Consider the following 22,161-nt stretch of genomic DNA (forward strand, 5'->3'; position numbering starts at 1 on the left):
TCACTTGCGCTGATAAAATATCTAAAAATTTTGATTTGATGTGTTTGGGGAAGTGTTGGGCGTGGGAGGGGGGTTAGTTACCCTCCAATCACTTTTAGACTATTAAAAAGGGCACTAACTTCTTCAATTTCCATTCGAAGGAGCCCTTCTCAAAGTTTCTATTACAATTCTCTCGATACGAAGTGCCCTGGTCTAAACAAATTATACATTGTGCCCACATCGCTCTTTACTTAGGCAGCGCTATTGCGCTGCCTATGAACCAATGAGAAATGTCTCCTTAGAGGATGGTGAATCCTCTATAATGGCAGCTTTTTCAATTCTGTCGTCCTTATGGTTACTGATAATGCTGAAGATTCAGTAGATCTTTGTTTAACATCTTAAAAAGTGATTCAATTTAATAAATGCAATGCATGATGAACTTGCCTGAGCAAGACTTACTTGAGAGGTCTGATAAGTTGGTCTGGGTTACCCATTAGTAACTTCGGCCGGTCGCACATCTGTTCTGACCAGGTTATATAACTAAGATTTTCCTGGCTCAGTAATAGTATTCTTCGTTTGTTTTATTTCTAGCATTTTTTTAGCATTATTTCTAGCATGAAAATGCTAGAAATTATAAAAAAATAATAGATAATACTAGAAAACTGTAAAGCATGCAATCTTTTCCCACTTGCATCTTCACCCTCTCAGAAACTGACTTTCAGCACTGCTTATTCTTGGGATGACTAGTTGAGACTTATTTTTATGTTGAGTTAAGGCCCGGCGAAACATCTTTTTTCTTTTACTTACATCCTAAAGAGCTGACTGGAGGAAAAGTTCGAAAAAAGGAAACTTAACCTGGCGGATCAGCAGCAGCAACACTTAAGTAGGGGAAAATGCATTAGAGCAAATCGATTCCCCCATTTTAGAACAAAATTGAAAAGAAAATCAAAAGGTGAGCTTTATCAAATTGAACAGTTAGTTGGGATGGTTTAAAAGCTATTATTACAGAAGGTATTTTGTTACTTGCATAATTTTTTTCCGGTCTAACGGTCTTTGAACTATAAAATGGGAAATATAAAATCGACTAAGTTAATAAACATTTGCAAAAAGCAAACACAAAAGTCGTGTCTGCAATCAACAGGTCTTGCTGAGAAAGTCTTGTCGCTGTTCACTGACAACTTTACATTACAGCTTGCAAATTTCGTATTCGTATATAAGCAAAGAAAATCTTTAGACTGCAGTTGATTTTTGTTTTGTATTTGGGAAACTTTCAACAAAATGTGGGCAATTCTACTGACCGTTTTCTTGGGAAGTATTTTAAGTTCTACAGGTACCTTCTAGTGCTTTTAATGTTCCGGCTTCTTGATTCAAAAGAAACGAATCTAGATTTTTCAAGAAAAGAAATATTAAGGTTGAGACTATTGCCCCAAAATAAACACAATGGAAAAATAAGCTAAATTTATTTGCTGAGTTTTTTCTGGGTCTCAAGATACTAAAGATTTTCCAAAAGTGTTTCATTTGCTTTCTGTTTGCTCTTTTTTTACTATTTATACTTTTAACTATTTTTCCCTTTTTTACTATTTGGAAGACGTTGCTCTCATTAGAAACTCCTTTTGTAGCATCTTCAGGAATTATTTTCAGGTCCCAATGGATTTAGCAATAAACCATGAATTCGAATCTCATTTGCATGAATAAAGGGGTATTGCAACAAGTATTTCGGTGTACGCCAGAGTCTGGAGGCATGCAGTCATACCTAAAATTAGATAAAGAATTGGAGGAACAGAGTTAGTAGAAGTAGGGGTAAAACGTTTTTGTTCAAGCCTGTTGCAGAAGCTGTTTAAATCCTATATAAATTATCGATAAACTGCATATTGATCTTCCTGGTTATGGGGGACGCAAGTCCACGCGATGGCAGATTCGATCCTAAACGTATATTAAATAAAAAAAAACCTATTTTTTTCATATAAAAGTAAGGAGTAACATAAAAATTTAAAACGTGCAGAAATTATTACGTATATGAGGGGTTCGCGCCTCGTAAATACCTCGCTATTTCCTCTAAAGTTAGGAATTTTGTTCCACTTCCTTAAGAATGACCCCTGAATCACAAAGGGTTCAATTAAAATAAGTAGGTCTTATGAAAGTACTAAAAAGAATCTTACACGAAGAGCATGGTATTAAAGAGGGGGCAACCCCCTCATATACGTAATAATTTCCATTCGTTTTAAGTTTTAATGTTGCTCCTTACTTTCAGATGAAAAAACTTGTTTTCTTTATTTAAAAAAATAACAACAATTTTTTCAACTTAAACTAAGGAGCAACATTAAAACTTAAAACGAACAGAAATTACTATGTATATGAAGGGGGCTTTCGCCTCCTCAACATCTCGCTCTTCACCTTAAAGTTTCTTGGTACTTTAAATTATTCTAATTAAACGACCTTCGTGTTTCAGGAATCGTTTTTAAAGAATTGGAACAAAATAAACTTGGATGGGGCAACCTCCCTCATATACGTAATAATTTCTGTTCGTTTTAAGTTTTAATGTTGCTCCTTACTTACAGTTGAAAAAACTTGTTTTTTAATTTAATTTCTGATCATTGTTCAAATAATACTAGGGTATCTGGCTTCACCTCCGTGGAAAATCCCCCTCTTCATGGAAATATCCTCCGGAAAATTCAATCCTGCTGAGAATTTACCCTGGAAAATCACCCTTAACGATCTTCACGCGTAAAATTGAGTTGATAAAGAGAAAGCAAGGGATAAAGAAATTTAGTATGAAAATTCTGGCAAATTCCTCCAGTATAAAGTTTCCACTGAAAAGTTAACCCCCTGGAAACTTCCTTTTCCTTGGAAAATTTTTCCCGTGCAAAATCCCCCAAGCACAAAATTCACCTTCCCCCCCCCCCGAAAAATTTATGCATACCTCACAATACACTACGTACAAATACATACCATGCGTAAATACTGGGCAAATTTTTAAAATTAGAGACCTTTCCCCAGACGGTGTGGGGGGTCTTGTTATCTCCAAAGACATAGTTATTGGGCCTTTCAACTATGCTGAAAAAAAATAGCTATACCAAAATTTTGATCAGACGATTTGGGAAAAAAGTGGCGTCAAGAGGGAGCCTAGTTGCCCTCCAGTGTATTTGGTCACTTAAAAAGTGCACTAGGAATAGTCATTTCCGTCCGATCTGGCCATCTCCCGACGGGACTCACTGGGTCAATATGATCCCCCATAGGAAAAAAAATAAACAGGCATCTGTGATCTTTCTTCTGGCAAGAAAAATACAAAATTCCACATTTTTGCAGATAGGATTTTGAAACCTCTACAATAGGGTTATCTGATACGCCAAATCGGGTGATGGGTTTTTCATTAAGATTCTATGACTTTTAGGGGGTGTTTCCTCCTTTTTTAGAAAATATGGCAAATTTGCTCGGCTAGTAACCTTTGATGCGCAATACTAAAATTAATGAAAATTATATATTTGAAATCAGCATAAAAATTCTTTTCTATTAGTATATCTATTCGTATCAAAATTCTGTTTCCTAGTGTTTCGGGTACTATTGAGCCGGGTCGCTTTTTGCTTACAGTTCGTTGCAACGAAATGTTTGACAGATTTATAATAAAAAACAGACACAGCAGAATATAATGTTATCATTGCCTTAAACGCTCGAAGCGATAAATCGTCCGCTCTCGCAGAATTTGATTTCAAAAGATTTTTTTTTATATAAGATAAAGATGAAACAATTTTTTTTTTTCCAACTGAAATGAAGGAGTGACATCAAAACTTGTAACGAATAAGACTTATTCTGTATGTGAGGTGGGTTACCACTTCCTCAACCCTGGCTGTTTAGGTAAAAGTCTTTTTTCTTTCCCCCTTTTTTTGAAAATAAGGCAAATATTCTCAGGCTCGTAACCTATGACCGGTAAGAATGAACCTGGATGAAACTTACTTAATCAACATAAAAATTTGATTCTTTTGATGTATCTGTTTATATCAAAATTCCGTGTTTTAGAGTTTCAGTTACTACTGAACTGGATCGCTCCTTACTTACACTTCCTTACCACGATCTGACTGAAAGTCATATCATATTACTTTAGTTAGACTAGGCGTGAATAAAGGCGCAAAGGGGCGATGCCCCTCTTCTTATTGCAAAGACAAATTTTCCGATTTTTTTTTTATTTTCATGTAACCACACTGATTTGGTTCATATTTTGTAAAATAGTATGCGGTGATGTGTAATGGTGCGTCACCTATTATGGAAAAGGAACAGCGGGTAATTTTTGAGGCGGGGAAAGCTGGATGAAGGCTCAACAAGAGGATTTAAATGCAATCTCACTGACTCTTGATATAAATATAGAATGAGCTTTGGGGAAGGGAGGGGAGCGTAGAAATTTACATATAATCCTTTTTTATTCCAACAGTAGTTTTTGTCTACGTCTTTATCATTGGTATTGTGAGGTTGGACAGGGAGGGAGTCTAATAGCTCTCCTTCCATGGCAAAAATCATTTTGTATGTACCACTAAAGTATTTCAAGAATGATAGAGTTTAGTAATGAGCAGTTGCTTTAGAGAAATACAATTTTCAGTCAATCATTTTACAAAAGGTCAGTAAATAAACATTTGCAATCACCCATTAACTATGTTGAATGCACTTATAAATGAATCCTAAGTAACAATATATAACATAATATATATTTTCTATTTGAAATGTTTTCTGGTTGATATAAGATTTTCTGTAGCTTTTTACTTTCATTAGAAAAAAAACTTTTATTGATTTAATTCCGATGAAAAACTGATTTTATATATATATGTATATATATATGTATATATATATATATATATATATATATATATATATATATATATATATATATATATATATATATATATATATGCTGTTATTGAAGCTCCTGTTTTATAGAGTTTTGGTTACGAAGCCGTCTATTTCAGGTGACACACTTCCACAAGACTCAATAATTTTTGATGATTATTCATCTATAGCCGCAAATTTTCAAGAGATTCCACAAGTCAGTGCGGCTTCGCAAGATATTGATGAAGAAGAAGCATCAAATAGATTATTTTTCAGGCGCCATGGCTATGGATACGGTGGAGGATATGGTTATGGAGGAGGTAATTTTAACAGTTTCTGTATGGCCAGCATTACTGATTACTAAAGCCTACCATCTAGCAAAAGTTCATGCCTTAATTTTAGTAAGAGGAAAATTAGCAAAAGGGTAGAGAACTCATGATCAGTCTAATATCCTGAGGGAAAAAACAAGGAATAAAAATGACAAAAACTAATTACTCATCTTGGCATCAAAATTGGCTAATATGTGGTTCAGACTCTATAGCCAGACCTTTCTAAAACAATGTTGATACTAGCCCTGTCTCCAAATAAAGGAGGGAACGGTATATGCAATCCTAGTATGTTGGGGAAGGCTACTTGCACTTAAAGCAGTACATATGGTATTCAGCTCTTGCCGGTAGATGGTTTATGCTTGTTTATTCAGTGTATATTTTGTAGAGACTTCGAGCTACCGTTTTATCGACTTATTTCCATGACAACAAAACTAACAATGGACTCTTATTTTTCCATGAGATTTATTAAAAAAAAAAAAAGTTTATAAGAGAGAATGCAGTGGCGGTGACTAAGTAATGAGTGATGTGTCATCAGCATATTTCTTTTCAATAATTAGTTTAGTCCATTGAGCTTATCGTACTAAAGAAATCGTCAAATTTGAAAGTGGTTTCATTTGATCGGAAATTATAAGTTTGGTGGCTAATTAAGGGTTAAATAGGATTGACTGCTACCACTTCTTTTTCTGTTCCCCCTTTTCGCCCCAGGACACCCTCATAGTCAGTCGTGTATCAGACCAAATTGTTGAAATAACCATTAATATAAAATAATTGTTAAGTCCATAAAATGTATCTTTACGTGATAAAACCTACACAGATCCAAGAAACGGGGCCCCAAATTATGAAATTGGATCATTCTTCCCGTGTATATTATGGTATGAAGAGTAGAAATGTCACACCATGTTAAACCTACACTGTGCAACAAATCTGATCTGCATTACTGGAGGTATGGCTATGGCCCACCATCATGCACCCGCCATCTACTCCCAGTCCTATACCAGCTTTTAAGGCAGAAGGGATGGTGTTATGCAACCCTCCTGGTGCATACAAACCATCCTGGCTGATATGCACCTTGTTTGAATTGTACACGGCCTATGACCCGCTATGACTTGTTCAGTGCAATAACGAATTAAATCTTGACTGGAGGCAAAAACGATTTAGGTCTGCAATATCTAAACCTTGGTTTGTGAGTGGAGGACTTCAGGTCTCCCAAAGTAATCTTTTAGGAATAGACAAGGAACAGATGCTATTCCAAAAACACCTTAAGCCGTGTATGTCAATCAGATCTGGACACTCTTTACGTTTTACTGTGTCCTGAGGTGGAAGATATGTGACTGGAAAGCCAAAATACGACAATAGAGCCTCCAATGTCCACCAGCCCTCCATTTCTATCAGTAAGGTGCTTGAACTTGACATCATTGAACAAAAACATTATGTTTAAGTTTCACACAAAGGAGACAGAGAGGCAACTCGCTACGTCTCTTTGAACAAAATTAAATTAAAAAAAACAAGTTTTTTAAATGAAAGTAAGGAGCGACATTAAAATTTAAAACGAACAGAAATTACTCCGTATATGAAAGGAGCTTTTCCTTCTCAACGCCCCGCTCTTTACGCTAAAGTTTGACTTTTTCTCTTAACTCTACATTTTAAAACAGTAAAAAACTTTAGCGTAAAGAGCGGGGCGTTGAGAAGGAAAATCCCCTTTCATATACGGAGTAGTTTCTGTTCGTTTTAAGTTTTAATGTCGCTCCTTACTTCTATTTAAAAAACTTGTTTTTTTTATTTAATTTCTGAACGTTTTTGAATCAATGCATGTTTTGATTTTGGCTCTCCGCAGAGGAATAATTAAAACGAAATTCGTATATTTTTTTTTTGGCTAATTGGTTTTCTCATAATTTTGATTGAATGATTTTGAGAAAAAAAGAGCGGGGGAGAAAGCCTAGTTGCCCTCCGAGTTTCGGTTAATTAAAAAGGCAACTAGAACTTTTAATTTTTTTACGAATCTTTTTATAAGTAAAAGACATACGTAACTTATAAATTAGCTTACGTAAAGAACTTTTGTATTCTCATGTTTTTATTACACATATGAGAGGGTTCGCCCCCTCGTCAGTACCTCTCTCTTTACACTAAATCTTAAATTCTGGCCCAATTCATTAAGAATGACCCCTGAATCACAAAAGCCGCAGAATAAATAGTTGAAATTACCAAAAATACTTTAGCGTAAAGAGCGAGGTATTAGGAGGAGGTGAGCCCCTCATATGGGTAATAATTTCTGTTCGTTTTAAGTTTTAATGCTGCTGCTTACTTCCAGCTGAAAAAAAACTTTTTCATATTTATTTTTTCATTGTTTTTTTTTAAGTAATGCTAGTAAATCCTGCGCTCCCTTCATGGAAATTTTCTTCCCCCATGACAAATTCCTCGATGGAAAGCTCCCCCAGCATATCCCCCTCTTCTCAACCCCTGCCTCCAACCAAAAAAATCCTCCTGAAAACGCCTGTACACTTCCCAATAACCATTACTATATGTAAGCACTGGTCAAAGTTTTGAACTTGTAACCCCTCCCACGGGGACTGTGGGGGAGTAAGTCGTCCCCAAAGACATAGTTATAAGGTTTTTCGACTACGCTGAATAAAATGGCTATCTCAGAATATTGATCCGTTGACTTTGGGAAAATAATTAGCGTGGGAGGGGGCCTAGGTGCCCTCCAATTTTTTTGGTCACTTAAAAAGGGCACTAGAACTTTTCATTTCCGTTAGAATGAACCCTCCTGCAACATTCTAGGACAACTTGGCTTAAACGATCGCCCCTGGGAAAAAAAACAACAAAAAAACAAACAAACAAATAAACACGTATCCGTGATCTGCCTTCTGGCAAAAAATATAAAATTCCACATTTTTGTAGATAGGAGCTTGAAACTTCTACAGTATGGTTCTCTGATACGCTGAATCTGATGGTGTGATTTTAGTTAAGATTCTATGACTTTTACGGGGTGTTTCCGCCTATTTTCTAAAATAACGCAAGTTTTCTCAGGCTCGTAACTTTTGATGGGTAGGCTAAGACTAAACTTGATGAAACTTATATTTATATTCAGCATTAAAATGCGATTCTTTTGATGTAGCTATTGGTACCAAAATTCCATTTTTTAGAGTTTTGGTTACTATTGAGCCGGGTCGCTCCTAACTACAGTTCGTTACCACGAACTGTTTGAAAAAAGGAAAAAGAAATTATACATCAATAGTTCTCGCGGAGTACGGAGGAAAGCAAAAGGATAAAAAGCAACAAAAAACATCGACTCTTGGAGATAGGGATGGGATTTACAAAATAAATTATAAATAAATCAATAATACATTCAATCCCCGCTACTGTCGGCAGAAACGACTGTCACTTTCAATATCTTTTTATGTGTATTGAGTGATGGTAAATTTCTAACTAAATCAAATAGATTATATTTATTTACAATCTGGGAAAGTTGATATCTTAAACCAAGTCTTGATCCCTCATTTTTAACAAACAGAAAAATAAACTTATTTCTTGCTTTTGATAAATGGCTATGCTTATTTTCAATGAAAATATTCATGCTATTGGAAAAATAATCTATAAGTTTTAAAAATGTTATGCCCAAATTAAGAATAAAAACTTGTTGTGGATCAAGAATAGTAAGAAATAAAAAAGATGTGTTAGTTTCAAATAATTTTTGTAAGTCAATGTAGGCTTGCTGGAAACTTACTTCACCCAGAATCATGTAGTCATCTGTTATCTGAGGAATTGGAGGAAAAAAGTGACAATGCATTTCCTACAGCGCAAGCAGCCCCTCAACACCCTCCCTCTTTTCGATATCGCTATAAATTTATAGTAGACAGTTATACATTTGGCAATTTGTTTAGACCGGGTTCATGCAAAGATGTTCAACCTGCATGATTAGAGGTACAAACTGGGTCTGTGACCCCCTCGACACCCCTGCATCTCTACAAAATCTAGATATGTTCTGAATTGATGTAAATGTGTTGGAGAACCGAGCTGTATAATTTTTGTCACCAGTTGCGAAACAATTTAAGTTCTAACACTTAAAAAGGGGAAGTAATTGTGGCTTGAGTCGGGAGTCACCCCATATACAGGGTGGGAATGTTACCCCGTGGTTTGAACAAAATACAAAAGTATTTTCTACCTGTATCATTTAAATCCAAAGTAACAGGGGATCGTGGCCCCTGCAACATTCTCCGACTAACCACAGGCTATTTAGCAGTAAGGTAGTCAGTCTTGCAGTACCGTCTTTAAGCGGATACCTTGCAAGTATTTCCAATCTGTAAGACTACGAGAAATGTGAGTCAGTGCTTCCTCCAATACCAATAGCCCCTGCAGTGACCCTACCATTACCTTCTGCAAGGTTTTAATAGAAGTTATGCATTTTGCACAGTGTTTAAAGTTGATTAATACAATGATTCTCAGTACGTATGATTAGAGGCATGAAGTTTGTTCATGGCCTTTTAAAGCCCCACAAAACAACAAGTTATCCATACCTTAAAACGATGGGATAGGGTGATGATACCTTGTAGAGATTACACTCTTTCTCTAAAATTTGCAAGAAGTGCTTCGCTGAGAGTTTTAAATCGCTCACCTATTCCACTCAAGCCTGAAACTTACGGAAAAAGAACCTTGGAACAAAGAGAGCTAGAGGATGCATTTGAAAGCCTTAAAACTCTTAAAACCCATCTACTTTCTATCTGAAAATAGATGGGACATGAATTATGCTGGGCACAGAGACTCATTAAGGCAGACTCCTCCCAAGAAATTATAGATTACTAACCACTGGTTTTTGGGTTTAGCTCAGAAGGATTCAAAACTCTTATTTAATTAGAAATACGTTCACAGCTTTACGTACAAGATGTCGTGCAAATCTTGTGGGAACATAATGGCAACTAGAATACAACTGCTTTTGCATATTTGTAAGAGGTTTACAGATGAATTCAAGTTCTGTTTTGTTCCTTTTACATAATGTTCTGTCTATCTGTCATGCAATTACGTAATGCCCTCTTTGAAAATATCCGTTCAAGGAGTTTATACCCTCGGAAAATACACCCTCTCACGGAAAATAGCCCCCAGAAAATACCCCAAAGACAAAATAGCCCCATGCGGAGAATGTCCCCCCCCCCGTAAAAATGCCTCTTCGTGGAAAATACCCCTGTGGAGTATAATCACCCACAAGGAAATTATTCCCAAAAATTTTCTCCTCACTGCAAATTCCCCCGCGACAGTCCCCCCTTCATAAAAATCCCCAGCGTAAAAATTATGTATTTTTCCCAACGGGGGGGGGGATACAAAAGAAACTTTAAAGAACGCATCACAATGGGAAATTGATATCGACTCCCTTATGATTTCTGAGAATATTTCTGGTCTACGCCGTTATGATGAAAGTAAAGAATATCATTAAGCCCAAAAGTGAGCAGAGTTTATCCCATATAGGAGGGGGACCGCACCTTCATCCATAGATCCTCCTCATGGTCGCAGAAACTTTGAAGGGTACTCATTAGATCAGAAATTGAGAGTTCTAGTCCTTTTCTTTTAAGTCAAAAGTGATTGGAGACATACCGGCCACGAGGGAGGGGGTATTTTCCTACGGGGTATTTTTATAAGGGTGAGGATGTTTCTGTAGGGGGTATTTTATGTGGGAGGGTATTTTTTTTTTTTTGGGGGGGGGGGGTTGGTTATAAGTCAACCAAAAACATGTGACAAGAAAGAATAGGAGCATAAATTCAAAGCATATATTATACTTTCATGGAAACAATCCGTCAAAATATATTTAAATATTTTTACACACAGCTTATCAATTTAATTAATAATTATTTTAGGTTACTATCATCGTCCAATTGTTCCAGCATTACCAACATACCCATCTTATGGACACAGACCTGGATATGGAGGTGGATTTATCATTGGAGGCTTCCGTGGACGTCGTTAGGCCTGCAAGTTTTATAATCCATTAACATTATTTTTTGCAAATATATTAAAATAAAATATTATCTATAATTTTATCTATTAAGTATTTTTAGCTTTAGCATATTTGTGAATCCCCATTATTCATAACTTTCCAAATACTGTCCTGCTATTAGCCCTTTAAGAAGAAGTCCTGCTCAGCCATATGCACTCAAACCTTGTTAGAGAATAAAATAAGTGTTGTATCTTATCCGAGGTAGTATCATTATTACCAAAACAATTACTCACATACATCTGAAGAATTCTTTCTTTTTTTAATTGTTTTGGTTTTGTGTTTCTTCTTGTAAGATTTTTCTTTTTCTATAATATATTTTCAGAGCCGCATTTATAAAAGGAAGAAAAAGAAATCAATAACAGTGGTTAAAAATATATTTCAGCACCTCTAGCTCTAAGACTGCTGCAGTTTTGTGCAAGAAACTAAGTGTTACTGGAACAAAATTTAACGCCCTCCCCCTTAAAACAAGAATAATGAAAAAAATTTCTCACATTTAGAATTTTTCAATTTGCTTCCTGTAATCAACTTGATTACATCCATTTTCAATATTTAAAGTATTTATAATTTAATTTCGTCAATATTTCAATATATCAATTGAGCCGCACAATGTACACTTCCCAATTAAATAGAAAAAAAATTATTAAAAAAAATTAAGGAGAAAGATTAAAACTTAAAACTTAGAAAGATATTTGTACATAAGTAGGACTGTCCCTTCTTAATCCCTCGTTTCTTATGTTCAGTTTATTAGAGCTTTAAAAAAGCTTCTTATTTCAATCCAGGTGCTTATGTGTTTCAGCAATGTTAAAAAATTAGGATAAAAAGCCAAACTTAAAAATATAAAGTGAGTAGCATAGAAAGTGAGGGGTATATAAGGGGTAACCCTCCTCATATACGAATATATACTGTCGTTTTAAGTCCAATATTACTCCTTAATTTTAGCTAAAAAAATTTGTTTTTACCATTAAATTTCTGATCCCCAATAATTTGGAAAAAATTATTATATTGCCCCTACCCTTGAGTATCTGGATATGGACCCTTGTTCCCCCCCCCCTCTTGCCCCCTGCTCTGGGAGCCGCATTCTTGACTTCAGTTGCCATATTCACAACATTACCGACTAGATTTAGTCTTTGGCTGGTACTGAAAACCACGGCTTTTTAAACTTTATTCGCAGAATAGCTTGAATGCTACCTTCATTGCCTGTCAATGTACTGTATCCATCGAATCCCGGACCAACATATTTTTGAGGTAAATCAAGGATGAATAATATTCTCCGGTTGAGTAAATCAATGAATACTCCTTCTGTTAGTTCATTTCCTCTTGGAAGTAAGTCATCAATATTGCAGAAAATAATTACAGAACTGATTGATCCAATTATTTCTCTATTTTAAGTAATCGTCCTTCGATAAAAATTTTGCAACCGCGTATCTAATGGAACAGTTTCCAAGAAGGTTATACTGGCAGTAGTTGCTGTAGCAGAAATTTCAAAATTCATGTCAGCTAAAGGTGAAATTCTTTAAATTTTGGCGAAAAGCAATTTTATCTAATATAAGCTGTACAAAGCATCATAATAATATCTATTATAAATTGGACCGATAAGCCGGAATATATTATGGAAGTTTGGCAGAGAGGTTACAATATCTAGCGCAAGTAAGACCAAGAAGAGGTAATATCCAGTGTAAGTTGGGTTTCCTAGGGGGAGGGATAGCAGCCCCTGCTGAGTCTATTTGTTGAACAAGCTCATTTGAGAAACTTTTGAAAAATGTGATTTAATTAGACTATACTGGGTACTTTTTTAATGTCCAACCCCACTCAAGAATTTTCAAACAGTTCGTGGTAACGAACTGTATTGAATTTTGATATCAATAGCTACACCAAAAGAATTGCATTTTAATGCTAATTTTAAATATATAAGTTTCATCAAGTTTAGTCTTACCCATGAAAAGTTACGAGCCTGAGAAAATTTGCCTTATTTAAGAAAATAGGGGGAAACACCCCCTAAAAGTCATATAATCTTAACGAAAATCACACCATCAGATTCAGCGTATCAGAGAACCCTACTGTAGAAGTTTCAAGCTCCTATCTACAAAAATGTGGAATTTTGTATTTTTTGCCAGAAGACAAATCACGGTTGCGTGTTTATTTTTTTTTTTTTTTTTTTTCCCAGGGGTCATCGTATCGACCAAGTGGTCCTAGAATGTCGCAAGAGGGCTCATTCTAACGGAAATGAAAAGTTCGAGTGCCCTTTTTAAATAACCAAAAAAATTGGAGGGCATCTAGGCCCCCTCCCACGCTCATTTTTTCCCAATGTCAACGGATCAAAATTTTGAGATAGCCATTTTGTTCAGCATAGTCGAAAACCATAATAACTATGTATTTGGGGATGATTTACTCCCCCGAAATCCCTCGGGGAGGGGCTGCAAGTTACAAACTTTGACCAGTGTTTACATATGGTAATGGTTATTGGGAAGTGTACAGACGTTTTCAGGGGGATTTTATTTTGTTTGGGGGGCGGGGCTGAGGGGAGGGGAATATGTTGGAGGATATTTCCTTGGAGGAATCTGTCATGGGGGAAAAAAATTCAAGGAAAAGGGCGCATGATTTTCTTGCATTACTATAAGAAAACAATGAAAAATAAACATGAAAACGTTTTTTCAAATGAAAGGAAGGAGTAGCATTGAAACTTAAAACGAACAGAGATTATAACGCATATGAGGGGTTCTAAAAATACTTTAGCATAAAGAGCGAGGTATTTAGGAGGAGATAAATACCTCGCTCTTTATGCTAAAGTATTTTTAGTAATTTCAACTATTTATTCTACGGCCTTTCTGATTCAGGGGTCATTCTTAAAGAATTGGGACAAAACTTAAGATTTAGTGTGAAGAGCGAGGTATTAACGAGGATACAAACCCCCTTGTATACATAATAAAAATATAAGATTATAAAAGTTTGTTACGTAAGTTGCTAATTTATAAGTTACGTATAATTTTTACTAATAAAAACGTTCGTTAAAAATTAAAAGTTCTAGTTGCCTTTTTAAGCAACCGAAAAATTGGAGGGCAACTAGGCCTCCTTCTCCACCCCTTATTTCTCAAAATCGTCTGATCAAAACTAAGAGAAAGCCATTTAGCCAAAAAAAGAATTAATATACAAATTTCATTTTAATAATTTATGTGCGGAGAGCCAAAACCAAACATGCATTAATTCAAAAACGTTCAGAAATTAAATAAAAAAAACTAATTTTTTTTAGCTGAAAGTAAGGAGCGACATTAAAACTTAAAACGAACAGAAATTACTCCGTATATAAAATGGTTTGTCCCCTCCGCAATCCGTCGCTCTTTACGCTAAAGTTTGATTCTTTGTCACAATTCTACTTTTTGAAACAATTAAAAACTTTAGCGTAAAGAGCGAGGCATTGCGGAGGGGACAAACCATTTTATATACGGAGTAATTTCTGTTCGTTTTAAGTTCTAATGTCGCTCCTTACTTTCAGCTAAAAAAATTAGTTTTTTTTTTATTTAATAATTTGTAAAATCTGAGAAAAACTGGTTTGTCTATCTGCAGTAGGTTATAATTAGCTTAGTCTTGCTGAGAAGAAAATGCGATGCAGGTATATTTTTATTAAATATTTAATATATCGAGGTGATTAGGTTACGTATTTAACTTAATCTGGTCTGGGCGGTTTGCTCTCTGTATTTTTTTCTGTAGTTTCCATAGTTATGATCCTAAAGTGCTGTATTTTCATCATATTTGGTATATTTCATTAGGACTAATCTAACTTCAGTTCTTGGGTGGGGTCCGGATATTTCACAAATACCCTATATTTCTATAAAGGAACCCCAAACAATCGTGCTCTTGTTTATAAACATATTAGAATGTTTGAAATCTACATTGGTGAATGACGTCAAATGAAACTAGATTGTTCGGTGAATAACTGTCTCGCATTATGCCTGACGCCTAGAGTTTTTGGACAGGTTATCCAACAATGCCCAAGAGCAGCCAATCACCTGCACAAAACATTCAGAATACCGCTGCAATTGCCTGGAAAACCCCAAAATAATGTCCATTGTCGTTAGTGAAAATAATTGAAATTGGTATAAATCTTGCATGCTTTTGGGTTTTGTGTCAGTCAGCTTTTTTGGGAAACGACAAACAAGTCAAATATTATACACTATGTTGAAGCTCGCATTATTCCTTGCCTTGTTCACAATCTTTGCTGCAGTAATTGGTAAGCCTAATGGTTCCTTATTTAAGATACTTAATATTAGAAACCTTTAAATGTAAATTAGTTAACGTTTTGAAAGAATACCCCCCCCCATTCCTTCCATGTAAGCACAGTTTTCTTCGAAGGAGGACTAGTAGTGATAAAAAGCATTTTACTTGGTAATCTAAATAATTAGTCGCCACAAATTCTAGGATTTTTTTTAATCCAGGAGAAGGGCTCGGGTCAGAGGCCCTCCATCTCAGTAAGTGTATCTCACAGTACCCCATCCTTACAAAATGTGAAGATTATTTTTTATAAGGGAAAATCATAGCGCTTACAGATTAAACTTTTTGTAAAAAGTCAATGAAATTTTCGCAAAAAGTCAAAAGGGGCAATTTTCAATCTAATTTTCATAAATTATCTGGAGGTCTGTGCATTGTCTGTTAGGAGATACGTCTTTGATAGCCTAAAATACAATCTTGGCTATGCATCCTGCGATAGTCCGTGAAGCTGTTTAATAGTTTACATTCAATTTGATTAGCTGATGGATGTCCTTACGGTGATATATGAAAGTACCTTATTCGTGAACTTTATAAACTTTCTTAAGAAGCTTACACAAAGATGTTTGGAAATAAGCTATGTCTTGACCTAGATACTTAAAAAAATTCTTTGTTTTATTTTTCTCAAATTGGGATTACAACTCGCTGCCTTTGACTCGGTATGACCAATAGATTGCTTTGATCCGCGCATTTGGCTCTGAAGATATTGATTAAGTTTCCTGTTCTTCCAAAAACGGTTCAATATTCCATTTTATCACTAGTATAAATAGTAAAATAGTTCAGCATTTGCTTTCCAGCCAGTCAAAGCAATTTTAGCAGTTAAGCCGCAGCTGGGGACTTTCTTGAAAAGAGTCAATAGTTATATTTTTGTGAAAGCTCCTTAGCCTGGTTCTCAACAGCTAATGCCTTTAACTAACAATCAATCGACCAGTATAAACATAAATGCATATGAGTTTGACCAGTGATTGGGAATCAGACACGCATTACCAAAATAAAACTTTAACTTTTCTCAGTAGATTGTGAAATTTGACTAAGATTCACCAAAATAACTTTCCCCTGTATACTCAGCTATAATCATTAAACTCTCTTTTGGAGAGGGTTAACAGCCTTAAAAAATGTGTTTGGAGAGCTAGCTGTTTGAAAATACACCCTGGACTGTTCTTTGCGTTAGGAAAACTTCCTGCTCTTTTATGGATGCATGTGGTTCATGGTTCATTCAACTTATCAAAATCAGGGCCAGATAAAGAACAATTGCACCGGTTGGGCCCAATCAGGCCCCACACTTGAAAAGGCCCCCAAAAAATCAAAATACATTTGTTTTAAGTTTACATTACTTTATGAGATTTATTAATATGTTTATTATTATATAGGCCTATATAACATACTTTATAAAATAGAAGACCGATGCATGTAAAATTTCATGTCAAATTTATTGAAATTATTCGGATAGTCCTAAATTAGGGAGAATTTGCAAAACATACGTGAACTATACGTACGTAAACTATTATGCATACATATTTTATTTAAATATTTAACATATAGAAAGGGCCCCTCAATAAAAGATCAAATTAAGCCCCACACCTATTCAATCTGGTCCTAATAAAAAGTTACAACTTTAAAAGAGAGGTGACGATGAATTATTACTGGTTTTGTAATTCTAACCAAAATCTTAAAAATTATTATATCCCTTCCAGCTTTTCCTCAAGACGAATTATCTGTGGATGAAGATGCAGAGAACCGATTCAGATATTGGGGTAAGGTATTTTTCTATATTTTATTGGTATTTTATATATTGGTATTTTATATATTGGTATGTTATCTATATATTTTGTATATTTATATATTTTATTTACATGACTTCGACTCTTTGGTTTTTAATCCGAATTTTCAGATATTATTTCAGAGCACTTCCAAGATCAAACAGATTTTTTAATGAAACACTTAAGAAAGGTTCAAGCGATCCCTTTATGTTATTTGGCTGTATTTTTTTTATTATTATTTCGTTAGTTATGTTATTACATTATTTTTACATAATCACACTCAAAATTCTGTGTGCATTTTACAATGCTCCTTATGAAAAATGAGAATAAGTCTTCGCCGCTGCTCCTTAAGAAACATATTGTCCAGATCAATAATTTTCATATTTCTTTGTGTCTATACTTAAATACAAAAAGTATGAGTCACTCAATACCGAATTAATTAAAAATTACCATGCGTTCGCACTTACCTGCTAATAGGTACAAAATAATTTTTCTTTCATTAGTTTCTCGTTTCCTCATATTTTTTCCTTAATTCTTATTCCAATCAATTTCTTCCATTTTAATTCAAGTGTTTTTCTTCTTCAAGTTCTATTCAAGTACCTAGAACTGATTGCGACATCGGGTGTCATTTATGACAATGTTTACTGAATTAATTTATCACTCTATTTCTACTTTTGTACATCCTTTTCCAGGTTTATTCAGTGAATTTATAGCTCTGTGCAAAAACAACTTTAAAAATCTAATTTATTTTAGAATCTATGGATCATTTGTCATAGATTCATAGAAAAGCAGTACTAAAACAGACATAACTACATATTACACTTAGAACTTCACCCCCGCCCCCTGATGTCCAAGTTTGTACCATGCGGCATACGTATTAATTTGATTGGTTTAAATTTCTTTATTCCGTCTAATGGAAATAACTTCATGCGTACACGCATCCCTCAGTGGATGAGCGAGAACTATTTTGGGCTTGGGTAATCGACCAGGAGTTTTCCAGCAAAAGAATCAAACAGAATCGGCGAATTGGGTAATCGCCGAATCAAACAGTTCGGGGTAACGAACTGTAGTAAGGAGCAACCCGGCTCAACAGTAACCAAAACTCTAAAAAATGGAATTCTGATACCAATAGCTGCATCAAAAGAACTGCATTTTAATGCTGATTTTAAATATATAAGTTTCATCAAGTTTTGTTTTACCCATCAAAAGTTACGAGCCTGAGAAAATTTGAAAAATAGGGGGAAACATCCCTCAAAATCATAGAATCTTAACGAAAATAACACTATCAGATTCAGCATATCAGAGAACCCTATTGTAGAAGTTTCAATCTCCTATCTACAAAAATGTGGAATTTTGTAATTTTTGCCAGAAGGCAGGTCATGGCTGCGTGTTTGTTTGTTTATTTGTTTTTTTTTCCAGGGATGATCGTATCGACCCAGTAGTCCTAGAATCTTGCGAAAGGGCTAATTCTAACGGAAATGAAAAGTTATAGTGCCCTTTTTAAGTGAACAAAAATTGGAGGGCACCTAGGCCCCCTCCCACGCTAATTGTTTTCCCAAAGTCAATGGATCAAAATTCTGAGATGGCCATTTTATTCAGCGTAGTCGAAAAACCTAATAACTATGTCTTTGGGGACGACTTACTCCCCAACAGTCCCCGTGGGAGGGGCTACAAGTTACAAACTTTGACCAGTGCTTACATATAGTAATGCTTATTGGGAAGTGTACAGACGTTTTCAGGGGGATTTTTTGGTTGGGGGAGGGGTTGAAAAGAGGGGGATATGTTGGGGGAACTTTCCATCGAGGAATTTGTCATGGGGGAAGAAAATTTTCATGAAGGGAGCGCAGGATTTTCTAGCATTATTAAAAAAAAAACAATGAAAAAATAAATATGAAAAGTTTTTTCAACTGGAAGTGAGGAGTAGCATTAAAACTTAATACGAGCAGAAATTATGACGCATATGAGGGGCTCACTTCCTTCTAATACCTCTTTCTTTACGCTAAAGTATTTTTAGTAATTTCAACTATTTATTCTACGGCTTTTGTGATTCAGAGATCATTCTTAATGAATTGGGACAAAATTTAAGCTTTAGTGTAAAGAGCGAGGTACTGACGAGGGGGTGAACCCCTCGAAAACATGAGATTACAAAAGCTCGTTACGTAAGCTTATTTATAAGTTACGTTTATCTTTTACTAATAAAAACATTCGTAAAAAATTAAAAGTTCTAGTTTGCTTTTTAAGTAACCAAAAAATGACAACTTGACAACAGGGCAACTAGGCTTCCTCCACCGTTCCTTTTTTTCTCAGAATCATTGGATGAAAACTATGAGAAAGCCAGTTAGCCAAAAAAAAAATAATAATCTTGCAAATGCCGTGTTAATTATTCCTTTGCGGAGAGCCAAAATCAAAACATGCATTGATTCAAAAGCGTTCAGAAATTAAATAAAAAAAACAAGTTTTTTTAGCTGAAAGTAAGGAGCAACATTAAAACTTAAAACGAACAGAAACGCTGTCAACTCATCAACGCCCCGCTCTTTAAGTTTTCGCTCCTTACGTTTTAAGTTTTAAGTTTTAATGTCGCTCCTTACTTTCAGCTAAAAAAAACTTGTTTTTTTTTAATTTAATTTAGGTAAAGCCTACCGCACCTTACTTTCTTAGACTCGAAAAATCGATATCTGGCTTAGAACTGGATGCTATAAGTTTGTATATTTGAGGGTAGGTCACTAAAAAGTTCGAATATATCAGCATTTGCCCGTCCTTGTGAGTGGAATTGCAAGTTTGAAACATAATAGCTAACTATTTATTTGGAAATACTGCACCAGTATGGAACGAGACTTATCAATATACCCCCCCCCCCCTGTATAGCAACTTAAACACCATAGCCATCATTCAGGTATTCTTGGGGCACACCTTCTCCCAGAGGTAATTTTTTCAGGACGCTCATCATTTCTTATGTATTTTTTAATCAAAATTTAAACTTTGGTTTAAGGACATTGGGATAAGGGAGGTTGGGTGTCGTAGCCGTCGGCATCTATCAAACAGTTCGTGGTAACGAACTGTAGTAAGGAGCGACCCGGCTCAATAGTAACAAAAACTCTAAAAAATTGAATTTTGATATCAATAGCTACATCAAAAGAATCGCATTTTAATGCTGATTTTAAATATATAAGTTTCATCAAGTTTTAGTGAACCTTTAATGAAATGAGTTGTCCCCTCCGCAATCCCTCGCTCTTTACGCTAAAGTTTGACTCATTGCCACAATTCTACTTTTTAAAACAATTAAAAGCTTTAGCGTAAAGAGCGAGGGATTGCGGAGGGGACAACTCATTTCATATACGGAGTAATTTCTGTTCGTTTTAAGTTTTAATGTTGCTCCTTACTTTCAGCTAAAAAAATTAGTTTTTTTTTATTTAATCTAATTCAACAATGACAATGACATTTAGTGTGGATAAACAATATAAAATTGTAGAAAAACAACAGTCAATTTTCCAGTAAAAGAGCAACCCCAGACCCGAAATGAACCGAGAATTTTCTTGTTTATGAGAAGGGATGCTGTTCCTTAAGCCTCTCACATTTTATCCTAAAGTCTTAACATGTTCCCAGATATTAAACACTCTCGAAATTGCACAAATCACACTCTTCATCGTAAGTTTTTGGGTCACTCATTCCTTTTATTAAAAAAGCTTTTCAGGTACTTAATTAGCAGGTTAAGATATCATTACGATTGTTTTAAGTAGAACCATGCTGTTTACGGATTGTTTTTCTGTTACCATAGCTTCTATCTCCGTATAGGTATTATAGCTATTATTGTTACCCGTAAGCTTTCTTTGATTAAACTAGATGGGAAAACCGAACTTGGAAGAAACAGGTAGGGAGATTCGGATGATTGCAGAAAAGTAGAGTTGGAGATTGGGAGCCAAAGGATAAGAAGACCAAGCATAACCCTCGTTACTTATTAAGTCAATTGTTTAGTGTTTAAAAATTCTTGGTTTCTAAGAAAAAAAACCTGAATATTCACGAGCCCACAACATAGAACAGCAAGTTATTTAAATTACAACTACTACTACTACTAACGAATCACTACATCACCTAGTTAACTGAGGCCAACATAGCTACGCACGCTCCTCCTCCATCCCAATCTATTCAAAGCCTCCCTCTTTACACCATCCCAGGAAGTTCCCGTTTCTTTTAAATCTTTCTTTATAACATCCTCCCACCGCAGACGAGGGCGATCTGCTTTCTGTCCAGCCCTAGATGGTTGGCCGAAAAGGACAATCTTCGGCAATCTGTCATCCTTCATCCGCAGAACGTGCCCTAGCCATCTCAACCTTTCTTTCATTATAACCCTAGAAAGTGGGGTTGAACCACATTTTTTGTAAAGCCGTCCTGGCTGAGTGGTTGGCGCGCTAGCGTGGGAATTCTTTGTCCAAGGGGCACGGGTTCAATCCCAGTTGTAACCAGTTATTTAGTTTGGGACGGGGGTCAGTGGCGTGACTCTGTAAGCTCAGCCAGAGTCGACCCAGCTCTAAATGGGTACCTGGAAAAATCTGGGGAAGGTAAGCAGGAAGGGTGTGTGAAAGCACAGGATGGTTGGTCCCCAACCCCCCTTCCACTTCCTGGCTGAAGGTCCATGAAACGGAGATCAGCACCGCCGGTTTGGACCTTAATGGTTTAGTGCCGTCTTACTTACTTTACTTACTTACTGTTTGAAATACGATCAGTCAGCCTCCATTGATCTAGTTAAATCTTCATTTATTTAAATTAAATGAATATTATATTCTATACTTTAATTTTTATTTATGATAATTCTCCTTTTTTTCTAGGATACAGACCAGGCGGTTATGGTGGCTATGGCGGCTATGGCGGATATGGTGGCTACCGTCCTTATAGGTATGGTGGATATGGCGGATATGGTGGATATAGGCCATATTACGGATAAATATATTCCATGGAAACCTGCAACACTTCTTTGTTTATAGTACTTATTTAATGTTATACTTTGCGCTATTTATTGATAACAAACACTCATATGTCTATA

At 35.5% G+C, this 22,161-nt stretch overlaps 2 protein-coding genes across 2 annotated transcripts; both read left to right on the plus strand.

Moving 5' to 3' along the window:
• The first annotated feature begins 1,209 nt into the window (after positions 1-1,209).
• LOC136033063 (uncharacterized) lies at positions 1,210-11,141 on the plus strand. The gene is made up of 3 exons (XM_065713658.1): positions 1,210-1,309; positions 4,932-5,111; positions 10,964-11,141. Exons 1-3 carry the CDS (start codon positions 1,258-1,260, stop codon positions 11,071-11,073), a joined length of 342 nt encoding a protein of 113 aa, XP_065569730.1. The 5' UTR covers positions 1,210-1,257; the 3' UTR covers positions 11,074-11,141.
• A 3,994-nt stretch (positions 11,142-15,135) lies between these two features.
• LOC136033065 (neuropeptide-like protein 31) lies at positions 15,136-22,161 on the plus strand. The gene is made up of 3 exons (XM_065713664.1): positions 15,136-15,328; positions 17,058-17,117; positions 21,947-22,161. The coding sequence occupies exons 1-3, from the start codon at positions 15,208-15,210 to the stop codon at positions 22,060-22,062; spliced, it is 297 nt and encodes a 98-aa protein (XP_065569736.1). The 5' UTR covers positions 15,136-15,207; the 3' UTR covers positions 22,063-22,161.

Source organism: Artemia franciscana, chromosome 11 (genome assembly GCF_032884065.1).
Source record: "Artemia franciscana chromosome 11, ASM3288406v1, whole genome shotgun sequence".
Taxonomy (NCBI): domain Eukaryota; kingdom Metazoa; phylum Arthropoda; class Branchiopoda; order Anostraca; family Artemiidae; genus Artemia; species Artemia franciscana.